Here is a 19999-nt window from a genome sequence, read left to right as displayed (position 1 = left end):
GACAAGGGGCAGCATTTCAATGACTGAGTCAGTTGCTGTCAGACACGGACTACTTCTGCCTTCTGTCTCTGTGTGAGAATTTGCAGGCTCCCAGCAACATAGACTCATTATACACAAAGACAGAGAACTGGTCAGGGAGAAATTCAAATTGGGACAAGTGCATCTCTTTCCTAACTTCCTTCCCATGTATTGTGCTATAGTGCATAAATGTGTTATAGTGCATAATTGGTCACATGCAGGTAGGCAGGCTGGCTTAGCAAGGTCAGCGGCCAGGCTAGTAGGTTGATATGCTAATCAGTAATGTTACTGGGGGGGATAATTGAATTATCTGACCCTAAAGTGTTTGTTTTTTTTGTGCACCCTTAGCACTCCAGTTTGGCATGAATTTTACTGGGGACCCCCACATAAGTCTATTATGTGAGAAGATTACCTAACTTGTACTATCATGCATCAGATGTTAGACTACTGTTAGAGCAATACAAAATAACTTTGGATTTAGGAATGCAAAAACTGGAAACAGTAAGGCTTGCACTATGTTAAAGGGACATTTTAGCCAAAATTAAACTTTAATGATTCAGATAGGGCATGCAATATTAAACCACTTTCCAATTTACATTTAGCATCAAATTTGCTGTTCGCTAAACCTATGGCTCATATGCTCATTTTAAAGCCCTTGAAGGCCGCCTCTTATCTCAGTGCATTTTGACAGGTTTTCACAGCTAGACAGCAATAATTGTGTGCCATATAGATAACATTGTGCTCACTCCTGTGGAGTTATTTATGAGTCTGCACTGAATGTCTAAATGCAAGTCTGTCATAAGAACAAGTCTGTCAAGGTAATCACAGAAGTAAAAAATAATATAACTGTGTTGGTTATGCAAAACTGGGGAATGGGTAATAAAGGGATTATCTATTTTTGTAAATGAATCTTACTACTTCAATGTTTTCTCTTCATGTGTGATCTAGTGACAGTCCATATTATTTTGTTGGGGGGGGGGGGCTTTATTTTTAAAGTGCTGCAAAGAAAATTGCCTGTGTAAATCCACTACGCTTTTATTTTAAAATGTAGATGTTCCACACTATGATTATTGACTCGAGTCATCATATCATGAAATAAAACGAAGCAATGTTGCCACCGCTCTAATAGATTACACTCTGTACATTTGCTCAGTGGGTATGATTGTATCGCCCAGGGCTTAGAACATGAGGCACACCCCAGCTTATTGATCCTCCGCTAGTGTTGCACAGAAGACGAGCCCGGGATATGCTTTTGCTGTAAGGAGCGATCCGTGTAGACCACGCCTTCTAGCAGAGATTGGCTGGCGCTGAGCTTCTGCTGCGGCTGTATCCACGGTTACCGCGTCTGCCAGTTGACTTGGAGGTGGCGCAGTTTGTCCTTTTGCCGGAGCGGCTCAGTCTCCCGGCAGCTTGTACGTTACAACCCAGGCGCTGAGTGAGGACGGCTGGTCCCCTAGTAAGCTCTACGTGTCTGCCCGCTCGGCATTTTCAGCTACGACTCTCAGGGAGTAGGAGCCAGGATGTTGGGCGCCGTGACGGAGCTAATCAACCGCACGCTTGATTTCTACAGCTGGAGCCTTACTATCTCAGGTAACGGACCCGGGGGATGGTAGGCCGAGGCAGTGCTGAGTGACAGCTGCTCATGCAACACGATCTCCTGCGCATCGGGTTATCCCAATGTCACGCGTGGCTTACTAGCTTGTAACAGACGTAAACGATTGACAGTTAACCCATTGTTCTGTACGGCATTTGAGGAGTTAATGACATCTACATACGATCTAAGGGTCTCATTATTATAGCTGCTCGTTGAGTTATATAGTGTTTTCTGTTGTCATTTATAGAGAATACATTTAAAAGTACACGAAACATCCATCTTTAGGTACATGCAGTTTTGTTTGCATCGTAAAATATATAAATACAACGGAATCGTGCTATTTATAAGTGCTTCTTTATTCTAGTATGTAGGAAATGCTGGCTGATGCTTAAAAATCATGGCCTTGGGGTATAAGCATCTGCAAAGTCCTTTGTAAAGTATATATATGGTCAAAGAGATTCATTATTAGAATCCATTTATAATGGGTACTAGGCGATAAGACAGGCCAGAGGGCAGTCTATTTAAAAAAAATAAAATAAAAAAAATAACTACAACCCCCAAAGCTAAAATTACAAAAAATAAAAAAATGTAAAATTACAGTAAAAAAATAAACGAAGCTATCCAAAATAAAAAATGTAAACCTAAACTAATACTCCTATAAAAAGAACCCCCCCAATCTAATACTAAACTATCTACCCCTTTTGTAGGGCATTGCCCTAAGTTAAACAGCTCTTTTACCTAAACAAATTACCAATTACCCCTTAACAGTAAAAAAACCCCACCCACCAAACCCCCCAAAATAAAAAAAAAACCTAACACTAAAGAAACCTAAATGACCCATTGCCCTTAAAAGGGCAATAAACTTTTTTTTCCAGCCCATTAAATCCCTAATCTTAAAATAAAAATCCTAACACTAAGCTCCAAATAGGTACTCACCGTTCCTGAAGTCCGGCGGAGAAGGTCTTCTTCCAGGCGGCTCCATCATCTTCTATCTTCATCCGGAGCAAAGGAGGCGCAGAGCTGTGGATCCTCGGTGGCAGTGTGGAGCTAGGGTTGCCACCTCAACCATGTTTTTCTGGACACTTATGAGTTACACATGCTGCAGGTTGTGCAGAGGGGAACATGAATTGCACCCCTAGACAGCACACGAATAGTGAACCTGGACAGCACTAATCATGTTCCTCCCTGCATACCATGCAGTATGTGTAACTCATAAGCATCCAGGAAAACATGGCTGAGGTGGCAACCCTATGCGGAGCTGTCTTCCCCGACACATGGATCCTCGGCGGCATGGAGGCTCCACTTCATCTGATGTCCGTCATACACTAAAGATTGAATGCAAGGTACTGCAATCAATTTGGGTTACCTTGCATTCCTATTGGCTGAAATTTTTAAATCGGCCAATAGGATTGGAGCTACTGAAATACTATTGGCTGTTCAAATCAGCCAATAAGATTTCAGTAGTTCTCATCCTATTGGCTGATTTCAACATTTCAGCCAATAGAAATGCAAGGAACCCCAATAAATATGGGGTACCTTGCATTCAATCTTCAGTGTGCGACGGATGATCGCATTAAGAGGAGCCTTCACGCCGCTGAGGACCGCCACTGAGGATCTAGGCATCAGGAAGACAGCTCTGCACCTCCACGCCGCCTTTGCTCCAAATGAAGATAGAAGATGATGGAACCGCCTGGAAGAACGCCGGTCTTCAGGAACAGTGAGTACCTGTTTAGTCTTTTTTTTTTTTTTTTTTTTTTTTTTTTTTTTTTTTTAAGATTATGGTTTTTTTTGGGCTTGAAAAAGAGCCGATTGCCCTTCTAAGGGCAATGCCCATACAAATGGCCCCTTTATGGACAATGGATAATCTTAATTTTTTTTTAGTGTTAGTTTTTTTTTTTATTTTGGGGGGTTTACTGTTAGGGGGGAATTAGTATTTTTAGAGGTAAAAGAGCTGTTTAACGTAGGGCAATGCCCTACAAAAGGACCTTCTAAGTGTTATTTGTAGTTTAGATTAGGGGGGTGTATTTTGGGGGGCCTTTTTTTTTTCATAGTGATTACGTATATTTTTTGTTGAAAATTTTGTTTATTTTCTGTAATATTAAAGTGAAGGTAAAGTTTTCTCTTTTCTGGAAACATTATTTAATCTATCACCTTGCAAAATCCACAGTCGCTAACTTTGTTTGTTTTTTTACCTAACATATTTTGTTAATAAATATATTTTGTTCTACCCTACCGTTCTGTTCCAAGCTCCGCCCACCATCCATTTCCTCTCTCTTTAGCTTATAACGTATAGAGCGTTCCCACCCGCTCTATACGTGCTTACAATGCTCGTGCCTGGCTTCTAAAAATACTGCGCATGCGCAAAACATCCACAACGTCACATAATGCGCATGCGTTAATGCCCTTTGCTTTACACAGTGCAAGCGTCATTGATCTCGGCAACTTAGACGGGGCCGCGCTTGGTTTCCAGGGAGAGGAAGTAACCTAACGCATGCGCAGAGCTTATAAGATAGCGGTGACGTCAAATGACGGCCGCCTAACGGCCAGGAAGTCAACGTGACCAACATGCGGGGAATAAAAACCGGGTTGAATTGAACGCTTGTAAGATTGCTGCTAAAAAAATGATAAAACTAATAATAGAGATAAATTTTAACATTTTCATGAATGAAAGTACCATTGATTTGTGCTGTATTGCAGATAAGTGCGCAATAATACAGCGAAGTTTACCTTCACTTTAAACTTTTTTATTTTTGTAATTTATGTTAGTTTTTTTTTTAATTTTAGTTGTAATTTAGTAGGTAGGGTGTTAGGTTGGGGGGCTCAGTAATTTAGTTATTTGCGTAGTTGGGAGGTTGGCGGTTTAGAGGTTAATTAGGTTCATTGTGATGTGGGTGTTTGGCGGTTTAGGGGTTAATGGGTATATTAGGTTTACAGTATTGCGATGTGGGGGGTTGGCGGTTTAAGAGTTAATAGGTTAAATAGGTTTATTGCGATGTGGGGGTTTTGCGGTTTAGGGGTTAATTGGGTTTATTGCGATGTGGGTGGTTGACGGTTAAGGGGTTAATATTTTAATTTGTTATATGCGGATTATGGGTTAATTACTTTATTGTTTAGCGATGTGAGGGTTGACGGTTTAGGTGTTTAATACTTCGTGCTGGAGGTTATTACTTTTTTTTTGTTATACTTAGTGCGGGCGGTTACGTATTTTTATTTCTTGTGGGCGGTTATGTGCTTTTAGTTCTTTCGTGTGGTTGCGTGTTTTTTTTTTAATTTTTTTTATAAAGACTAAGGGTTTGCCTACACTGCATCCAGGTGGATTCTTCGATTATAGTATAGATGGGTAGGTCAGGGGGTATCCGAAATTCTTCTTGTTTTTTATTATTATTTTTTTTAACTTAAAAATAGAATTTGAAAGATTAGAAACCTCTTACATGTGTGTTGCTGATTGGCTGCAGGGGAATCCTCACACTAATCTTTTACTCTGGATCAAGAATTAATATCAAATTTGTAGCCCTAAAACACAAAAATCCTTTTTAGTGTAAATTGCCCCTAAAAAAACAGTTTTCTAAAATTCTATCTTTTTTACTTGAATATTGTTTACAATTTACCACTAACACTTTGAAATTTAATAATTTTTCAACATATTTTATTTTCTGAAAACCATAAAAATGATATAAACGTGCAGATTGTGCTAAAAAGTGATTGCTTCTTAAAAAGAGCTGACTGGTTTATAAAAAAAAAAAAGCATTTATACATATAAACACAGTAGCAGAATAACATCACTATGCTGAAAGGGAGAGAGCACATGGGTGGGGGTCAGCTATTAAAGGGACAGTCTACTCCAGAATTCTTATAGTTTAAATATAGATAATCCCTTTATTACCCATTAACCAGTTTATTATAACCATCAAGGTTATATTAATATACTTTTTACTTCTGTGATTACCTTGTAGCTAAGCCTCTGAAGACTGTTCCCTTATCTCAGTTCTTTTGACAGTTTTGCATTTATCCAATCGGTGTTGTCTCCTAGGTAACTCCACGGGAGGGAGCACTGATCTATATGGCACATGAATTATTGCTGTCTAGTTGTGAAGAACTGTCAAAATGCCCTGAGATAAGAGGCGACCTTCAACGGCTTAGAAATTAGCATATGAACCTAACTAGGTTTAGCTTTCAACAAAGAATACTAAAAGTTGATGATAAAAGTAAAATGGAAAGTTGTTTTAAAATTGCCCTATATGAATCATGAAAAAAAAATTTTTTTTTTTTTTTTTTTTACTGTAATGGCCCTTTAACATAGTCTTAGACTTTGACACTGTAACATAAAATGTTTAATTATATATATAGTAAAATAAAAACGGTGCAATATAATTTCATTTTTCATTTTGTTCCTGTTTCCGCTGTTTTAATTTTGAAAATTGTGGACAGACATTTCAGACTAAACAGCGCTATGTTGTACACTGTAGTGACCCAATTAAAACTACCCCATATGGCCTAAGCAGAGAAAAAAAACCTAGCTTACAACATGGTGCGCTAGCGCTTTATGTACACTAACTTTACATTTAGTTTTGAATTTTTAAAGGAATATTAAACTGTGCCCTTTTGGTAAAAACAAATATGTTAAATCAAGGTAAACATAAAAAGAAACAGACTGTATGGAAGAAAAGAAACTTGCTTGTTTTCTTGCATAATGAGCACTTAGAAATTCTCAGTGTAGCAACTGCCCCCAGTGTGATAAGGGAGCTGACATGTTTGAAACTGAGGTTACATTCTTAAAAGGACACTCAAGTCAAAATTAAAATTCATGATTCAGATACAGCATGCAATTTTAAACAACTTTCCAATTTACTTCCATTAACAAAATGTGCACAGTCTTTATATATTTACACTTTTTGAGTCACCAACTCCTACTGAGCATGTGCAAGAATTCACAGAATATACGTATATGCATTTGTGATTGGCTGATGGCTGTCACATGATACAGGGGGAGTGGAAATAGACATAACTGCAATTTATTTAACAAAAATCTACTACTCATTTGAAGTTCAGACTAAGTGCTATTGCGTTGTCTTCTTATCATGCATTTGTTGATTATGCAAATCTACAGTGTTGACTCGTCCTTGTCTCATACTGTCATACTGTCATTGTCTCATACATCCCTAAGCTTGTCTCATACTGTCTCAAAGGCTTCCTGGTTTATAAATAGGGAGATCTAATGTGCCATTATTTTATTTGAAACAAGGTTACTATGCATAGAGTTCCCTCTGTGATAATTCTAAGATGTTCCTGGTTATATATGACAGGTCTTTTCTTCCTGCACAGGCCTCCTCCTCCTTTAGGGCTGAGGCAGGAAGTAATGGACACTGCACAAATTCAGAGTAAAAAAAGGAGAAAAAAAGTAAATGTATTTAAAATGATGAATAATACATATTGCAATGTTTTCTATGAAAGGGACAGGAAACACAAAATGTTTGTTTCATGATTCAGATAGATCATACAATTTTAAACAACTTTTCAATTTACTTCTGTTATTTTTTATCTAATTTACTTAATTATCTTGCTATCCTTTGTTGAATGAGCAATAATTCACTACTGGGTTCTAGCTAAAAGCAAATAGAGGCATATTGTGCAGCCAGCAATCAGCAGCTTCTGAACCTACCTATGCATACTTTTCAACAAAGGTTACAAAAGGAACACAACAAATTAGATAATAGAAATAAATTGGAAACTTATTTGAAAATTGCATGCACTAGTTGAATCATGAAATAAAGGCACATACACCCATTTTTTTAAGTAAGGCACTGCTTAGTGCTTTTTTTATTATAGTAATAAAACGGGCAGTTTAACTTCCCTTTAAATATTTAATTTAACTTTAAAAATAAATCTGCATATTATTTCTAGGTTAATATTTGCTTTTAATATATTATTCTATGTAGCATTTATTTAATGTTTTGTGTTTTTAGGCTAGTCAAAATTAAACTTTAATGATTCAGATAGAGCATGCAATTTTAAAGGGACTTGAAACCCAATGTTTTTCTGTCAAGATTCAGATAGAGAATACAATTTTAAACAACTTTGTAATTTACTTCTACCTAATCTGTTTCATTCTCTTGCAGCAATGCATTAATGGTTTCTAACTGAACTCATGGGTGAGCCAATCACAATCGAGATAGAGAAATATATATATATTTCTCTATCTATCCACCAATCTACAGCTAGGACCTAGGTTCTCTGCTGCTCATGAGCTTGCCTAGATAAAGCTTTCAGCAAAGGATAACAAGGGAAGGAAGCAAATTAAATAATAGAAGTTAATTTGAAAGTTGTTTAAAATTGTATGCTCTTTATGAATCATGAAAGAAAAATTTTGTGTTTCTCCTGTTAAGTGTAGTCAGTCCACGGGTCATCCATTACTTATGGAATAAATCTCTTCCTAACAGGAAACTGCAAGAGAATTACCCAGCAGAGCTGCTATATAGCTCCTCCCCTCACATATCATACTCAGTCATTCTCTTGCAGCCTAACTAAAAAGGAAGCTGTGAGAGATCTGTGGTGTTTTTTAACTTAGTTTATTTCTACAATCAAAAGTTTGTTATTTTTAAATGGCACCGGAGTGTGCTGTTTATTCTCAGGCAGCATTAGAAGAAGAATCTGCCTGGGTTTTTTTTTTCTATGGTCTTAGCAGACGTAACTAAGATCCACTGGCTGTTTCTCATCTGAGGAGTGAGGTAACTTCAGAGAAGGGGAATAGCATGCAGGGCTCCCCTGCAACAAATGAGGTATGTGCAGTAATTTATTTTCTGAGGAATGGAATTGACTGAGAAAATACTGCTGATACCATTGTAAAGTAAGTTCAGCCTTAAATGCAGTGATAGCGACTGGTATCAGGCTGATGTGTGTGTGTGTGTGTGTACACACTGAATGTATTTTTCTAAGGAATGGAATTGACTCTGAAAATACTGTTAATACTGAAATAATGTATGAGCCTTAACTGCAGTAAAAACGACTGGTAGCAGGCTTATTAATAATAATACATAACTTTCAAATGTATGTTTAAAACGTTTACTGGCTTGTTAATCGTTTTTGTGAGGTACTTGGTGATAAAACTTATTAGGGCATGATTTTTACCACATGGCCATTTTTGTTTTCTGCATAGAAACAGTTTCTGAGCTTCCCCACTGTTGTAATATGAGTGGGAGGGGCCTATTTTAGCGCTTTTTTTGCGCAGAAAAAATTCAGTCACAATCTGTCTACTTCATCCTCCATGATCCAGATCGTCTCTAGAGAGCTCAGGGGTCTTCAAAATCCATTTTGAGGGAGGTAATCAGGCACAGCAGTCCTGTGACAGTGTATTTGACTGTGAGAAAAACGTTAATTATATAATTGTTATCCGTTTTTGGGTACTAAGGGGTTAATCATCCATTTGCTGGTGGGTGCAATCCTTTGCTAACTTAATACATTTACTGTGAAAATTTGGTTGCTATAACTATTTTGGTCATTGTTATTTCAACTGTGTCAGTTTTTCTGTGCTTCTTAAAGGCACAGTAACGTTTTTTATATTGCTTGTAAATTAATTTTGAAAAGTATTTCCAAGTTTGCTAGTCTCATTGCTAGTTTGTTTAAACATGTCTGACTCAGATGAATCTCTTTGTTCACTATGTTTAAAGGCCAATGTGGAGCCCAATAGAAATTTGTGTACTAATTGCATTGATGCTACTTTAAATAAAAGTCAATCTTTACATGTAAAGAAATTATCACCAGACAACGAGGGGGAAGTTATGCCGACTAACTCTCCTCACGTGTCAGTACCTTCGCCTCCCGCTCAGGAGGTGCGTGATTTTGTGGCGCCAAGTACATCAGGGAGGCCCTTACAAATCACTTTGCAAGACATGGCTACTGTTATGACAGAAGTATTATCTAAGTTGCCAGAATTAAGAGGCAAGCGCGATAGCTCTGGGTTAAGGATAGAGCGCGCGGATGAGATGAGAGCCATGTCAGATACTGCGTCACAGTTTGCAGAACGTGAGGACGGAGAGCTTCATTCTGTGGGTGACGGATCTGATCCAGGGAGACTGGATTCAGAGATTTCCAATTTTAAATTTAAGCTAGAGAACCTCCGCACATTGCTAGGGGAGGTATTAGCGGCTCTGAATGATTGTAACACGGTTGCAATTCCAGAGAAATTATGTAGGTTGGATAGATACTATGCGGTACCGGTGTGTACTGACGTATTTCCTATACCAAAAAGGCTTACAGAGATTATTAGCAAGGAGTGGGATAGACCGGGTGTGCCTTTTACCCCTCCTCCCATATTTAGGAAAATGTTTCCTATTGACGCCACCACACGAGACTTATGGCAGACGGTCCCTAAGGTGGAGGGAGCAGTTTCTACTTTAGCTAAGCGTACCACTATCCCGGTGGAGGATAGTTGTGCCTTTTCAGATCCAATGGATAAAAAATTAGAGGGTTACCTTAAGAAAATGTTTGTTCAACAAGGTTTTATCTTACAGCCCCTTGCATGCATTGCGCCTGTCACTGCTGCGGCGGCATTCTGGTTTGAGTCTCTGGAAGAGGCCATTCGCACAGCTCCATTGGATGAAATAATCAACAAGCTTAAGACACTTAAGCTAGCTAACGCATTTGTTTCTGATGCCGTTGTGCATTTAACCAAACTTACGGCTAAGAACTCCGGATTCGCCATCCAAGCGCGCAGAGCGCTATGGCTTAAATCCTGGTCAGCTGACGTGACTTCTAAATCTAAATTGCTTAATATTCCTTTCAAAGGGCAGACCTTATTCGGGCCCGGCTTGAAAGAAATTATTGCTGACATTACGGGAGGTAAGGGCCATGCTCTACCTCAGGACAGGGCCAAATCAAAGGCCAAACAGTCTAATTTTCGTGCCTTTCGTAACTTCAAGGCAGGAGCAGTATCAACTTCCTCCGCTCCAAAACAGGAAGGAGCTGTTGCTCGTTACAGACAGGGCTGGAAAGTTAACCAGTCCTGGAACAGGGGCAAGCAGGCCAAGAAACCTGCTGCTGCCCCCAAAACAGCACGAAGAGAGGGCCCCCTATCCGGAAACGGATCTAGTGGGGGGCAGACTTTCTCTCTTCGCCCAGGCTTGGGCAAGAGATGTCCAGGATCCCTGGGCGTTGGAGATCATATCTCAGGGATATCTCCTGGACTTCAAAACTTCTCCTCCACGGGGGAGATTTCATCTTTCAAGGTTATCAGCAAACCAAATAAAGAAAGAGGCGTTTCTACGCTGTGTACAAGACCTCTTACTAATGGGGGTAATCCACCCAGTTCCGCGGACGGAACACGGGCAGGGATTCTATTCAAACCTATTTGTGGTTCCCAAGAAAGAGGGAACCTTCAGGCCAATCTTGGACTTAAAAATCCTAAACAAATTTCTAAGAGTTCCATCATTCAAAATGGAAACTATTCGAACCATCCTTCCCATGATCCAAGAGGGTCAGTACATGACCACAGTGGATCTAAAGGATGCCTACCTTCACATACCGATTCACAAGGACCATTACCGGTATCTGAGATTTGCCTTCCTAGACAGGCATTACCAGTTTGTAGCTCTTCCCTTCGGATTAGCTACGGCTCCAAGAATCTTTACAAAAATTCTAGGATCACTTCTGGCGGTACTAAGACCGCGAGGCATAGCGGTGACTCCGTACCTAGACGACATTCTGATACAAGCGTCAAGTTTTCAAACTGCCAAGTCTCATACAGAGATAGTTCTGGCATTTCTGAGGTCGCATGGGTGGAAGGTGAACGTGGAAAAGAGTTCTCTATTACCACTTACAAGAGTTCCCTTTCTAGGGACTCTTATAGATTCTGTAGAGATGAAAATTTACCTGACAGAGGCCAGGTTATTAAAACTTCTAAATGCTTGCCGTGTCCTTCACTCCATTCCACACCCGTCAGTAGCTCAGTGCATGGAAGTAATCGGCTTAATGGTAGCGGCAATGGACATAGTACCATTTGCGCGCCTGCATCTCAGACCGCTGCAATTGTGCATGCTAAGTCAGTGGAACGGGGATTACTCAGACTTGTCCCCCCTACTAAATCTGGATAAAGAGACCAGAGATTCTCTTCTATGGTGGCTTTCTCGGCCACATCTGTCCAAGGGGATGACCTTTCGCAGGCCAGATTGGACGATTGTAACAACAGACGCCAGCCTTCTAGGCTGGGGAGCAGTCTGGAATTCCCTGAAAGCTCAGGGATTATGGACTCAGAAGGAGAAACTCCTCCCAATAAATATTCTGGAGTTAAGAGCAATATTCAATGCTCTCCTAGCTTGGCCTCAGTTAGCAACTCTGAGGTTCATCAGATTTCAGTCGGACAACATCACAACTGTGGCTTACATCAACCATCAAGGGGGAACCAGAAGTTCCCTAGCGATGTTGGAAGTCTCAAAGATAATTCGCTGGGCAGAGTCTCACTCTTGCCACCTGTCAGCGATCTACATCCCAGGCGTGGAGAACTGGGAGGCGGATTTTCTAAGTCGCCAGACTTTTCATCCGGGGGAGTGGGAACTTCATCCGGAGGTCTTTGCTCAACTGATTCGTCGTTGGGGCAGATCTGGATCTCATGGCGTCTCGTCAGAACGCCAAGCTTCCTTGTTACGGATCCAGGTCCAGGGACCCGGGAGCGGTGCTGATAGATGCTCTGACAGCCCCTTGGGTCTTCAACATGGCTTATGTGTTTCCACCATTCCCGATGCTTCCTCGTTTGATTGCCAAGATCAAACAGGAGAGAGCTTCGGTGATTCTGATAGCGCCTGCGTGGCCACGCAGGACCTGGTATGCAGACCTAGTGGACATGTCGTCCTGTCCACCGTGGTCTCTGCCTCTGAGACAGGACCTTCTAATTCAGGGTCCTTTCAAACATCCAAATCTAATTTCTCTGAGGCTGACTGCATGGAGATTGAACGCTTGATTCTATCAAAGCGTGGCTTCTCGGAGTCGGTTATTGATACCTTAATACAGGCTAGGAAGCCTGTTACCAGAAAAATTTACCATAAGATATGGCGTAAATATTTACATTGGTGCGAATCCAAGAGTTACTCATGGAGTAAGGTTAGGATTCCTAGGATATTGTCCTTTCTACAAGAGGGTTTAGAAAAGGGCTTATCTACTAGTTCGTTAAAGGGACAGATTTCTGCTCTGTCTATTCTCCTACACAAACGTCTGGCTGAAGTTCCAGACGTTCAGGCTTTCTGTCAGGCTTTAACTAGGATTAAGCCTGTGTTTAAGTCTGTTGCTCCGCCGTGGAGCTTAAACTTAGTTCTTAATGTTCTTCAAGACGTTCCATTTGAACCCCTTCATTCCATTGATATCAAGCTGTTATCTTGGAAAGTTCTGTTTTTGATGGCTATTTCCTCGGCTCGAAGAGTCTCAGAGTTATCTGCCTTACATTGTGATTCTCCTTTATCTGATTTTTCATTCAGACAAGGTAGTCCTGCGTACTAAACCTGGGTTCTTACCTAAGGTAGTTACTAACAGGAATATCAATCAAGAGATTGTTGTTCCATCTCTGTGTCCTAACCCTTCTTCAAAGAAGGAACGACTTTTGCATAATCTGGACGTAGTCCGTGCCCTGAAATTCTATTTGCAGGCAACTAAGGATTTTCGTCAAACTTCTTCCCTGTTTGTCGTTTACTCTGGACAGAGGAGAGGTCAAAAGGCTTCGGCTACCTCTCTCTTTTTGGCTTCGTAGCATAATACGCTTAGCCTATGAGACTGCTGGACAGCAGCCTCCTGAAAGGATTACAGCTCATTCTACTAGAGCTGTGGCTTCCACCTGGGCCTTTAAAAATGAGGCCTCTGTTGAACAGATTTGCAAGGCTGCGACTTGGTCTTCGCTTCACACTTTTTCAAAATTTTACAAATTTGACACTTTTGCTTCGTCGGAGGCTATTTTTGGGAGAAAGGTACTTCAGGCAGTGGTTCCTTCTGTTTAATGTTCCTGCCTTGTCCCTCCCTTCATCCGTGTACTTTAGCTTTGGTATTGGTATTCCATAAGTAATGGATGACCCGTGGACTGACTACACTTAACAGGAGAAAACATAATTTATGCTTACCTGATAAATTCCTTTCTCCTGTAGTGTAGTCAGTCCACGGCCCGCCCTGTTTTTACGGCAGGTCTAAATTTTAATTAAACTCCAGTCACCACTGTACCCTATGGTTCCTCCTTTCTCGTCTGCTTTGGTCGAATGACTGAGTATGATATGTGAGGGGAGGAGCTATATAGCAGCTCTGCTAGGTAATTCTCTTGCAGTTTCCTGTTAGGAAGAGATATATTCCATAAGTAATGGATGACCCGTGGACTGACTACACTACAGGAGAAAGGAATTTATCAGGTAAGCATAAATTATGTTTTCATGTCCCTTTTAAGCAGCTTCCTAATTTACTATTATAATTTTTTTCTTCATTCTCTTGGTATCTTTATTTGAAAAAGCAAGAATGTGAGCATAGGAGCCGATCCATTTTTGGTTTAGCACCTGGATAGAACTTTCTGATTGCTGTCTAAATGTAGCCACCAATCGGCAAGTGCTACCCAGGTTCTGAACCAAAAAGGATACTAAGAGAACAAAGAAAAATTGATAATAGGAGTAAATTAGAAAGTTGCTTAAAATTGACTGCTCTATCTGAATCGTGAAAGTTTGTTTTACTAGACTATCCCTTTAAAGGGCCACTAAACCCAAAATCTTTCTTTCATGATTCAGATAGAGAATAGAAATTTAAACAACATTACAATTTACTTCTATTATTTATTTTGCTTCATTTTTTAGATATCCTTAGTTAAAAAAAAAAAAAGCAATGCACATGGTTAGCCAATCACATGAGGCTTCTATGTGCAGCAACCAAACGGCAGCTGCTGAGCATATCTAGATATGCTTTTCAGCAAAGAATATCAAGCGAATAAAACAAATTAGATAATATAAGTAAATTAGAAAGATATTTAAAATTGCATTACCTTTCTAAATCATGAAAGAAAAAATGTGGGTATCATGTCCCTTTTAAATGAACATTCTAATGTAGTAATTAAAGGGCCACTAAACCCAAAATCTTTCTTTCATGATTCAGATAGAACATACAAATTTAAACAACATTACAATTTACTTCTATTATTTATTTTGCTTCATTTTTTAGATATCCTTATTTGAAGAAAAAGCAATGCACATGGGTGAGCCAATCACATGAGGCTTCTATGTGTAGCAACCAATCAGCAGCTACTGAGCATATCTAGATATGCTTTTCAGCAAAGAATATCAAGAGAATAAAACAAATTAGATAATAGAAGTAAATTAGAAATATGTTTAAAATTGCATTCTCTTTGTAGATCATGAAAGAAAAAATGTGGGTTTCATGTCCCTTTAAATGCTCTAGTTAGCAGCATTTTATTATTGCACAGATACTCACTGGTAACTGCTTAAACCCTGCAAATAGGTTAAAGGCACATGAAACCCATATTTTTTTCTTTTGTGATTCAGATAGAGAATACAATTTCCAATTATTATTATTCTCTTGGTATCCTTTTTTGAAGAAGCATCAATGCACTACTGGGATCTAGCTGAATGCATATTTGTGAAGCCACCAATCAGCAGCTCCTGAGCCTACCTAGGTATCATTTTCAACAAAAGATATCAAGCGAACAAAACAGATTAGATAATAGAAGTAAATTTAAATATTATTTAAAATTACATGCACTATCCGAATCATGAAAATTAAAAAATTGGGTTTTAAATCCTTAGTTCATCTCTCACTCTTGAGCCTTTTCTGAACAGGAGACAGCTGGGTACTGGTGAGCTAATTAGGCGCAGCATACACATAGTCTTCATCTGTGTACTGCTCGGAAGCAGCAATGTATTCTGGCTTCAGGTCAGAATTGTAGCTATATGTGTTTTTTATTTTTTTGGTGGATAAAACAGTTACCAGTGAGTATTTGTGCTATACTAAAAATCCAGTAATGAATTAGAGCATTTTATTATTAGATTATAATGTCCCTCAAAAGGGAAGTATAAGAGTGCAAATAAGGCTGTGTGGAACATATAATTGTTAAAATAATTATCTTACAGGATTTTCACACTGCCTTGTTTGCACAGTTCATTTAATTTCCACTTTTATATTTGTTCCTAATTTTTCTTAGCAGAAGAGATAGATCAGGGGAAACTTAAGTTTAAACACGGCAGCGTCCGCTACTTTATAGAGTCTAAAGTACTTTATATAAATTAAATCATTACACTTATATCTTCAATATTTAAACTACTGGAAATAGAAGAACAGAAGAGCGCATCCACGACTCAAGGTAAAAAGTATAACATCTTTAATACGAGCACATAATCAATTGCACTTACAAGAAGTTAAAATTCAAGACACCTTAAATAACAGTTAACAGGTGTGTGGATCCGGGTGGCTGTTCTGACTTCCAGCACTGTTATCTCTTGTTGGTTTGTACGCTGTCGTCCGCTTAAAGGATTCCAAAACTTTACATTTTCAAGCACAATTAGATCATCTAATTCTAATCACTAACGGTTATAGATCATAACGTACCTTATTTTACATCAAAACGATCATTCATAATGTAATAAACATATAATTTACATTTAAAATATGACATCACTGAAGCCAACCCTCTATTATGTGTCGTCCACTAACAAACTAAATTGCCAATCCGATTGCATTTTCGTGCATATAATCTCTCTATTTCGTCGCCGGACGCATGCGCACTACGATACGTTCAAGCGCGCACGCGCAGATTCTACCTTTGATAGGGCACTTATAAAAATAATTATTGATATAATGCTCATTATTGTTAGGGAGATTCTCGCAGTACAGCGCTTCAATCTTACCTGCTTTATGCAGCGTTGTCATCTTCTTTCTAACATCAATTCAGAGCGTCTGCTGGAGAGTGACGTATTCTATGACAAGCCATAAAGATCGCGCATGCGCATAACGATGAAAATACGACATTTTGTTAACTCAGGTTATCGTCCAGGATTTGTGGATGTAAAAGAATAGGCGAGCGGTGGGTTTGGAAAAAAATTAAAATAAGAAGGATATATCGATAATGGTAAGAATATGAAACGCAAAGCATATTACATATATAATTATAATCAAAGAATCTTGCGATTACAGATAAGTTTTTTGCATCGTTTAGTGTCCCTTTAAGGCAAATGTAGTAATGGCAGTTTCTTTTTCAGAAATGTAGTATCGACTGTAGACCGTCCCTGTCTATGCGTTTCGTCCGACTTCTGCAGACTTTATCAAGACACTGGATACGGATGGACACTGGATCATCCGTATCCAGTGTTTTGATAAAGTCCGCAGAAGTCGGACGAAACGCGTAGACAGGGACGGTCTACAGACTATATTGCACTTCTGAAAAAGAAACTGCCATTACTACATTTGTCTTAAAGGGCCACTGTAAGTAAATATTTTCTATGCCTGTTACTAACTAACTACCCCAAATACGCTTTTTATCAATAGCATTTCATTAACATATCTCTACCGTATTTTAGAAATCTTGTCTGCAAATTTAATTGTTTTCTAAACCCACTCCGTGGGTATCCTTTGCTCTGTACCAATCCGTTTACAATACCTAGGTTTCAAAATGGCGCTTTAAACACAAAGTTATTGGTTTAAGTATTTTGAACACTCAGTGCTGAAAAGAGTGGGCAGGATAACGTGACATCATCGGCGAATAAAAGATATAACTTTTAGAACGTTATGAAACTTCGTTTTGGAGAAAATATAGGTCAGTAGGTTTTAATTAATGTTTATTAACTTTAATATGTTAGTTGTTTAGCTTAAAAATTATAACAGAAAGTAATCCTTTAAGCGGAGGACAGCGTACAAACCAAAAAGGGATAACAGGGCTGGAAGTCAGAACAGCCACCCGGATCCGCACTCCTGTTGTTGTTGTTATTTAAGGTGTCTTGAATTTTAACTTCTTGTAAGAGCAATTGATTATGTGCTCGTATTAAAAATGTTATACTTCTGCAGAAGTCGGACGAAACGCATAGACAGGGACGGTCTACAGTCGATACTACATTTCTGAAAAAGAAACTGCCATTACTACATTTGCCTTAAGCGGACGACAGCGTACAAACCAACAAGAGATAACAGTGCTGGAAGTCAGAACAGCCACCTGGATCCACACACCTGTTGACTGTTATTTAAGGTGTCTTGAAGTTTAACTTCTTGTAAGAGCAATTGATTATGTGCTTGTATTAAAAATGTTATACTTTTTACCTTGAGTCGTGGATGTACTCTTCTGTTCTTTTTCCAGTATATCGTTGCCTGAGCACTCCGTAGTGCTCAGTGAATGTGGAAGCTGCACCATTGATTCACCAGAATGGGAGAGCTATCCTTCGGAAGCTAAGACAGTACATCTAAGTAATCTACCCATTCTCCCAGAGTCACGAATGTAAGTTGCGGTCAGTGGTTCTTTATTATAAGATTCAGATGTATGATGGAATAGAACGATAAGTAATTAAGGGGTTTATATGTAGATAGACCTACTATTTCATTACTGTGTTGTATAGGAATATACACAAGACTGTAGTATTAATTTTATTATAGACCGTAACATTTGTCATATTTATTTCCATTGAGTGGAGGAGCTATTTTTCTGTTTATTAATAATAGTACAGTGAGGCCCCGGTTTACGCACGACTCGGTATACGAAATTTCGGTTTACGAAATCGAAATTTGAAGAAAATTTGACTCGGTTTACGAATTTTTTTCGCAATACGAAACAAAATGCCGGTTTGCCCCCCTCGGTTTACGAATATTTTTCGCAATACGAAACCAGTGGCCCCTGTGCCCCCTGCATACTCAAGTATGATTGGATTAATGAAGTTTGGGTACCAGTGTAGAGGTGTTGGAGAGGTTTTGGAGCCATTTTGCAGCAAGTTGTTAAGCCTTTTGGAGCCATTTGCAGCAAGTTGTGGAGCCTTTTGGAGACATTGGAGCCATTTGCAGCAAGTTGTTGAGCCTTTTGGAGACATTGGAGCCATTTGCAGCAAGTTGTTGAGCCTTTTGGAGCATTTTTTGGACACTTTACTTGAATTTTTTCGGACCTCCGGAACGCATTAATTGATTTTCAATGCATTCCTATGGGAAACCGTGTTTCGGTTTTCGAATTTTTCGCAATACGAAACGACCCGGAGAACGAATTAAATTCGTAAACCGAGGCCTCACTGTAATTGGTTATCACTATACTTTGTGTCTATTATGGTCTTATCAGTTAGTGCAGCTAAAGATTTAGTTGTGTCATCATTTAAACAACTAATTGTAAAAAATCAAACAAACACACATCTACGTAATATTCTATGGCTAATCTTTGCATTAAATTCATCATGTGTTTTATATCCCTTTTAATGTAATTATAATTAACAAAATATTCTGTAGAATTATGATCTTTCTCAAAACAGAGTGCTTTATTCTAAAGTATGCTATTGTAAGACACTAAGTAAAAATTAGCATATTGTAACCTGTTATTAAAGTAAGTTTTATCCTGCTTTTAGATTTGTGTTTTAAAAAAATATATCATAGTAAGCCCCAGGCTTTAAAGGGACATGAAACCAAAAAAAATTATTTCATGATTTAGAAAGAGCATGACATTTTAAACAACTTTCTAATTTACTTATATTATCTAATTTGCTTCATTATCTTGATATTCTTTGCTGGAAAGCATATCTAGATATTCTCAGTAGCTGCTGATTGGTAGATGCACATAGCTAGCACGTGTGATTGGATGACACATGTGCATTGTTCTTCAACAAAGGATATCTTAAGAATGAAGCAAATTGGATAATAGAAGTCAATTGGAATGTTATTTAAAATTGTATTCTCTTTCTGAATCATGAAATAATTTTTTTGGGTTTGGTGTTCCTTTAAAGGAATACTAAACAATTTTTTCTCTTGATTCAGATAGAGCATGCAAGTTTAAGCAACTTTCTAATTTGCTCCTATTTTCCATTTTTCTTTGTTCTCTTGCTATCTTTCTTTTAAAAAGCAGGAATCTATGATGAGACGGCCTATTTTTGATTCGGCACCCTGGATAGCGCTTGCTGAATGGTGGCTACTTTTATCCACCAATCGGCAAATGCAACCCAGGTTCTGAACCAAAAATGGACCAGCTTGTAAGCTTAAATTCTTGCTTTTTCAAATAAAGATAGCAAGAGAGCATTGATAATAGGAGTAAATTAGTGGTCGCTTAAAATTGCATGCTCTATCCGAATCATGAAAGAAAAAAATTGCGTTCAGTATCACTTTAATGTTTTATGGGCCGAGTGGATTGGGTAAGCTGTAATGATATTAGAATGCTTTTTGCAGTCTGTAATTGGCATTATTGTCTGATTTGCAGTA

General features: G+C 38.7%; 1 protein-coding gene across 1 annotated transcript in view; it reads left to right on the top strand.

Moving 5' to 3' along the window:
• Positions 1 to 1362: 1362 nt before the first annotated feature.
• Positions 1363 to 19999, top strand: part of ELOVL4 (ELOVL fatty acid elongase 4) — a 204933-nt gene continuing 186296 nt past the window's right edge. Inside the window, exon 1 of the mRNA XM_053710473.1 lies at positions 1363 to 1608. Within this exon, the coding sequence (XP_053566448.1) occupies positions 1539 to 1608 (70 nt within the window). The 5' untranslated portion in view covers positions 1363 to 1538. The remainder of the gene's footprint in view (positions 1609 to 19999) is intronic.

This window comes from Bombina bombina, chromosome 4, assembly GCF_027579735.1.
Source record: "Bombina bombina isolate aBomBom1 chromosome 4, aBomBom1.pri, whole genome shotgun sequence".
NCBI lineage: Eukaryota > Metazoa > Chordata > Amphibia > Anura > Bombinatoridae > Bombina > Bombina bombina.
Note: the sequence above shows the minus strand (reverse complement) of the source record. Positions and strands in the feature narration are given on the sequence as shown.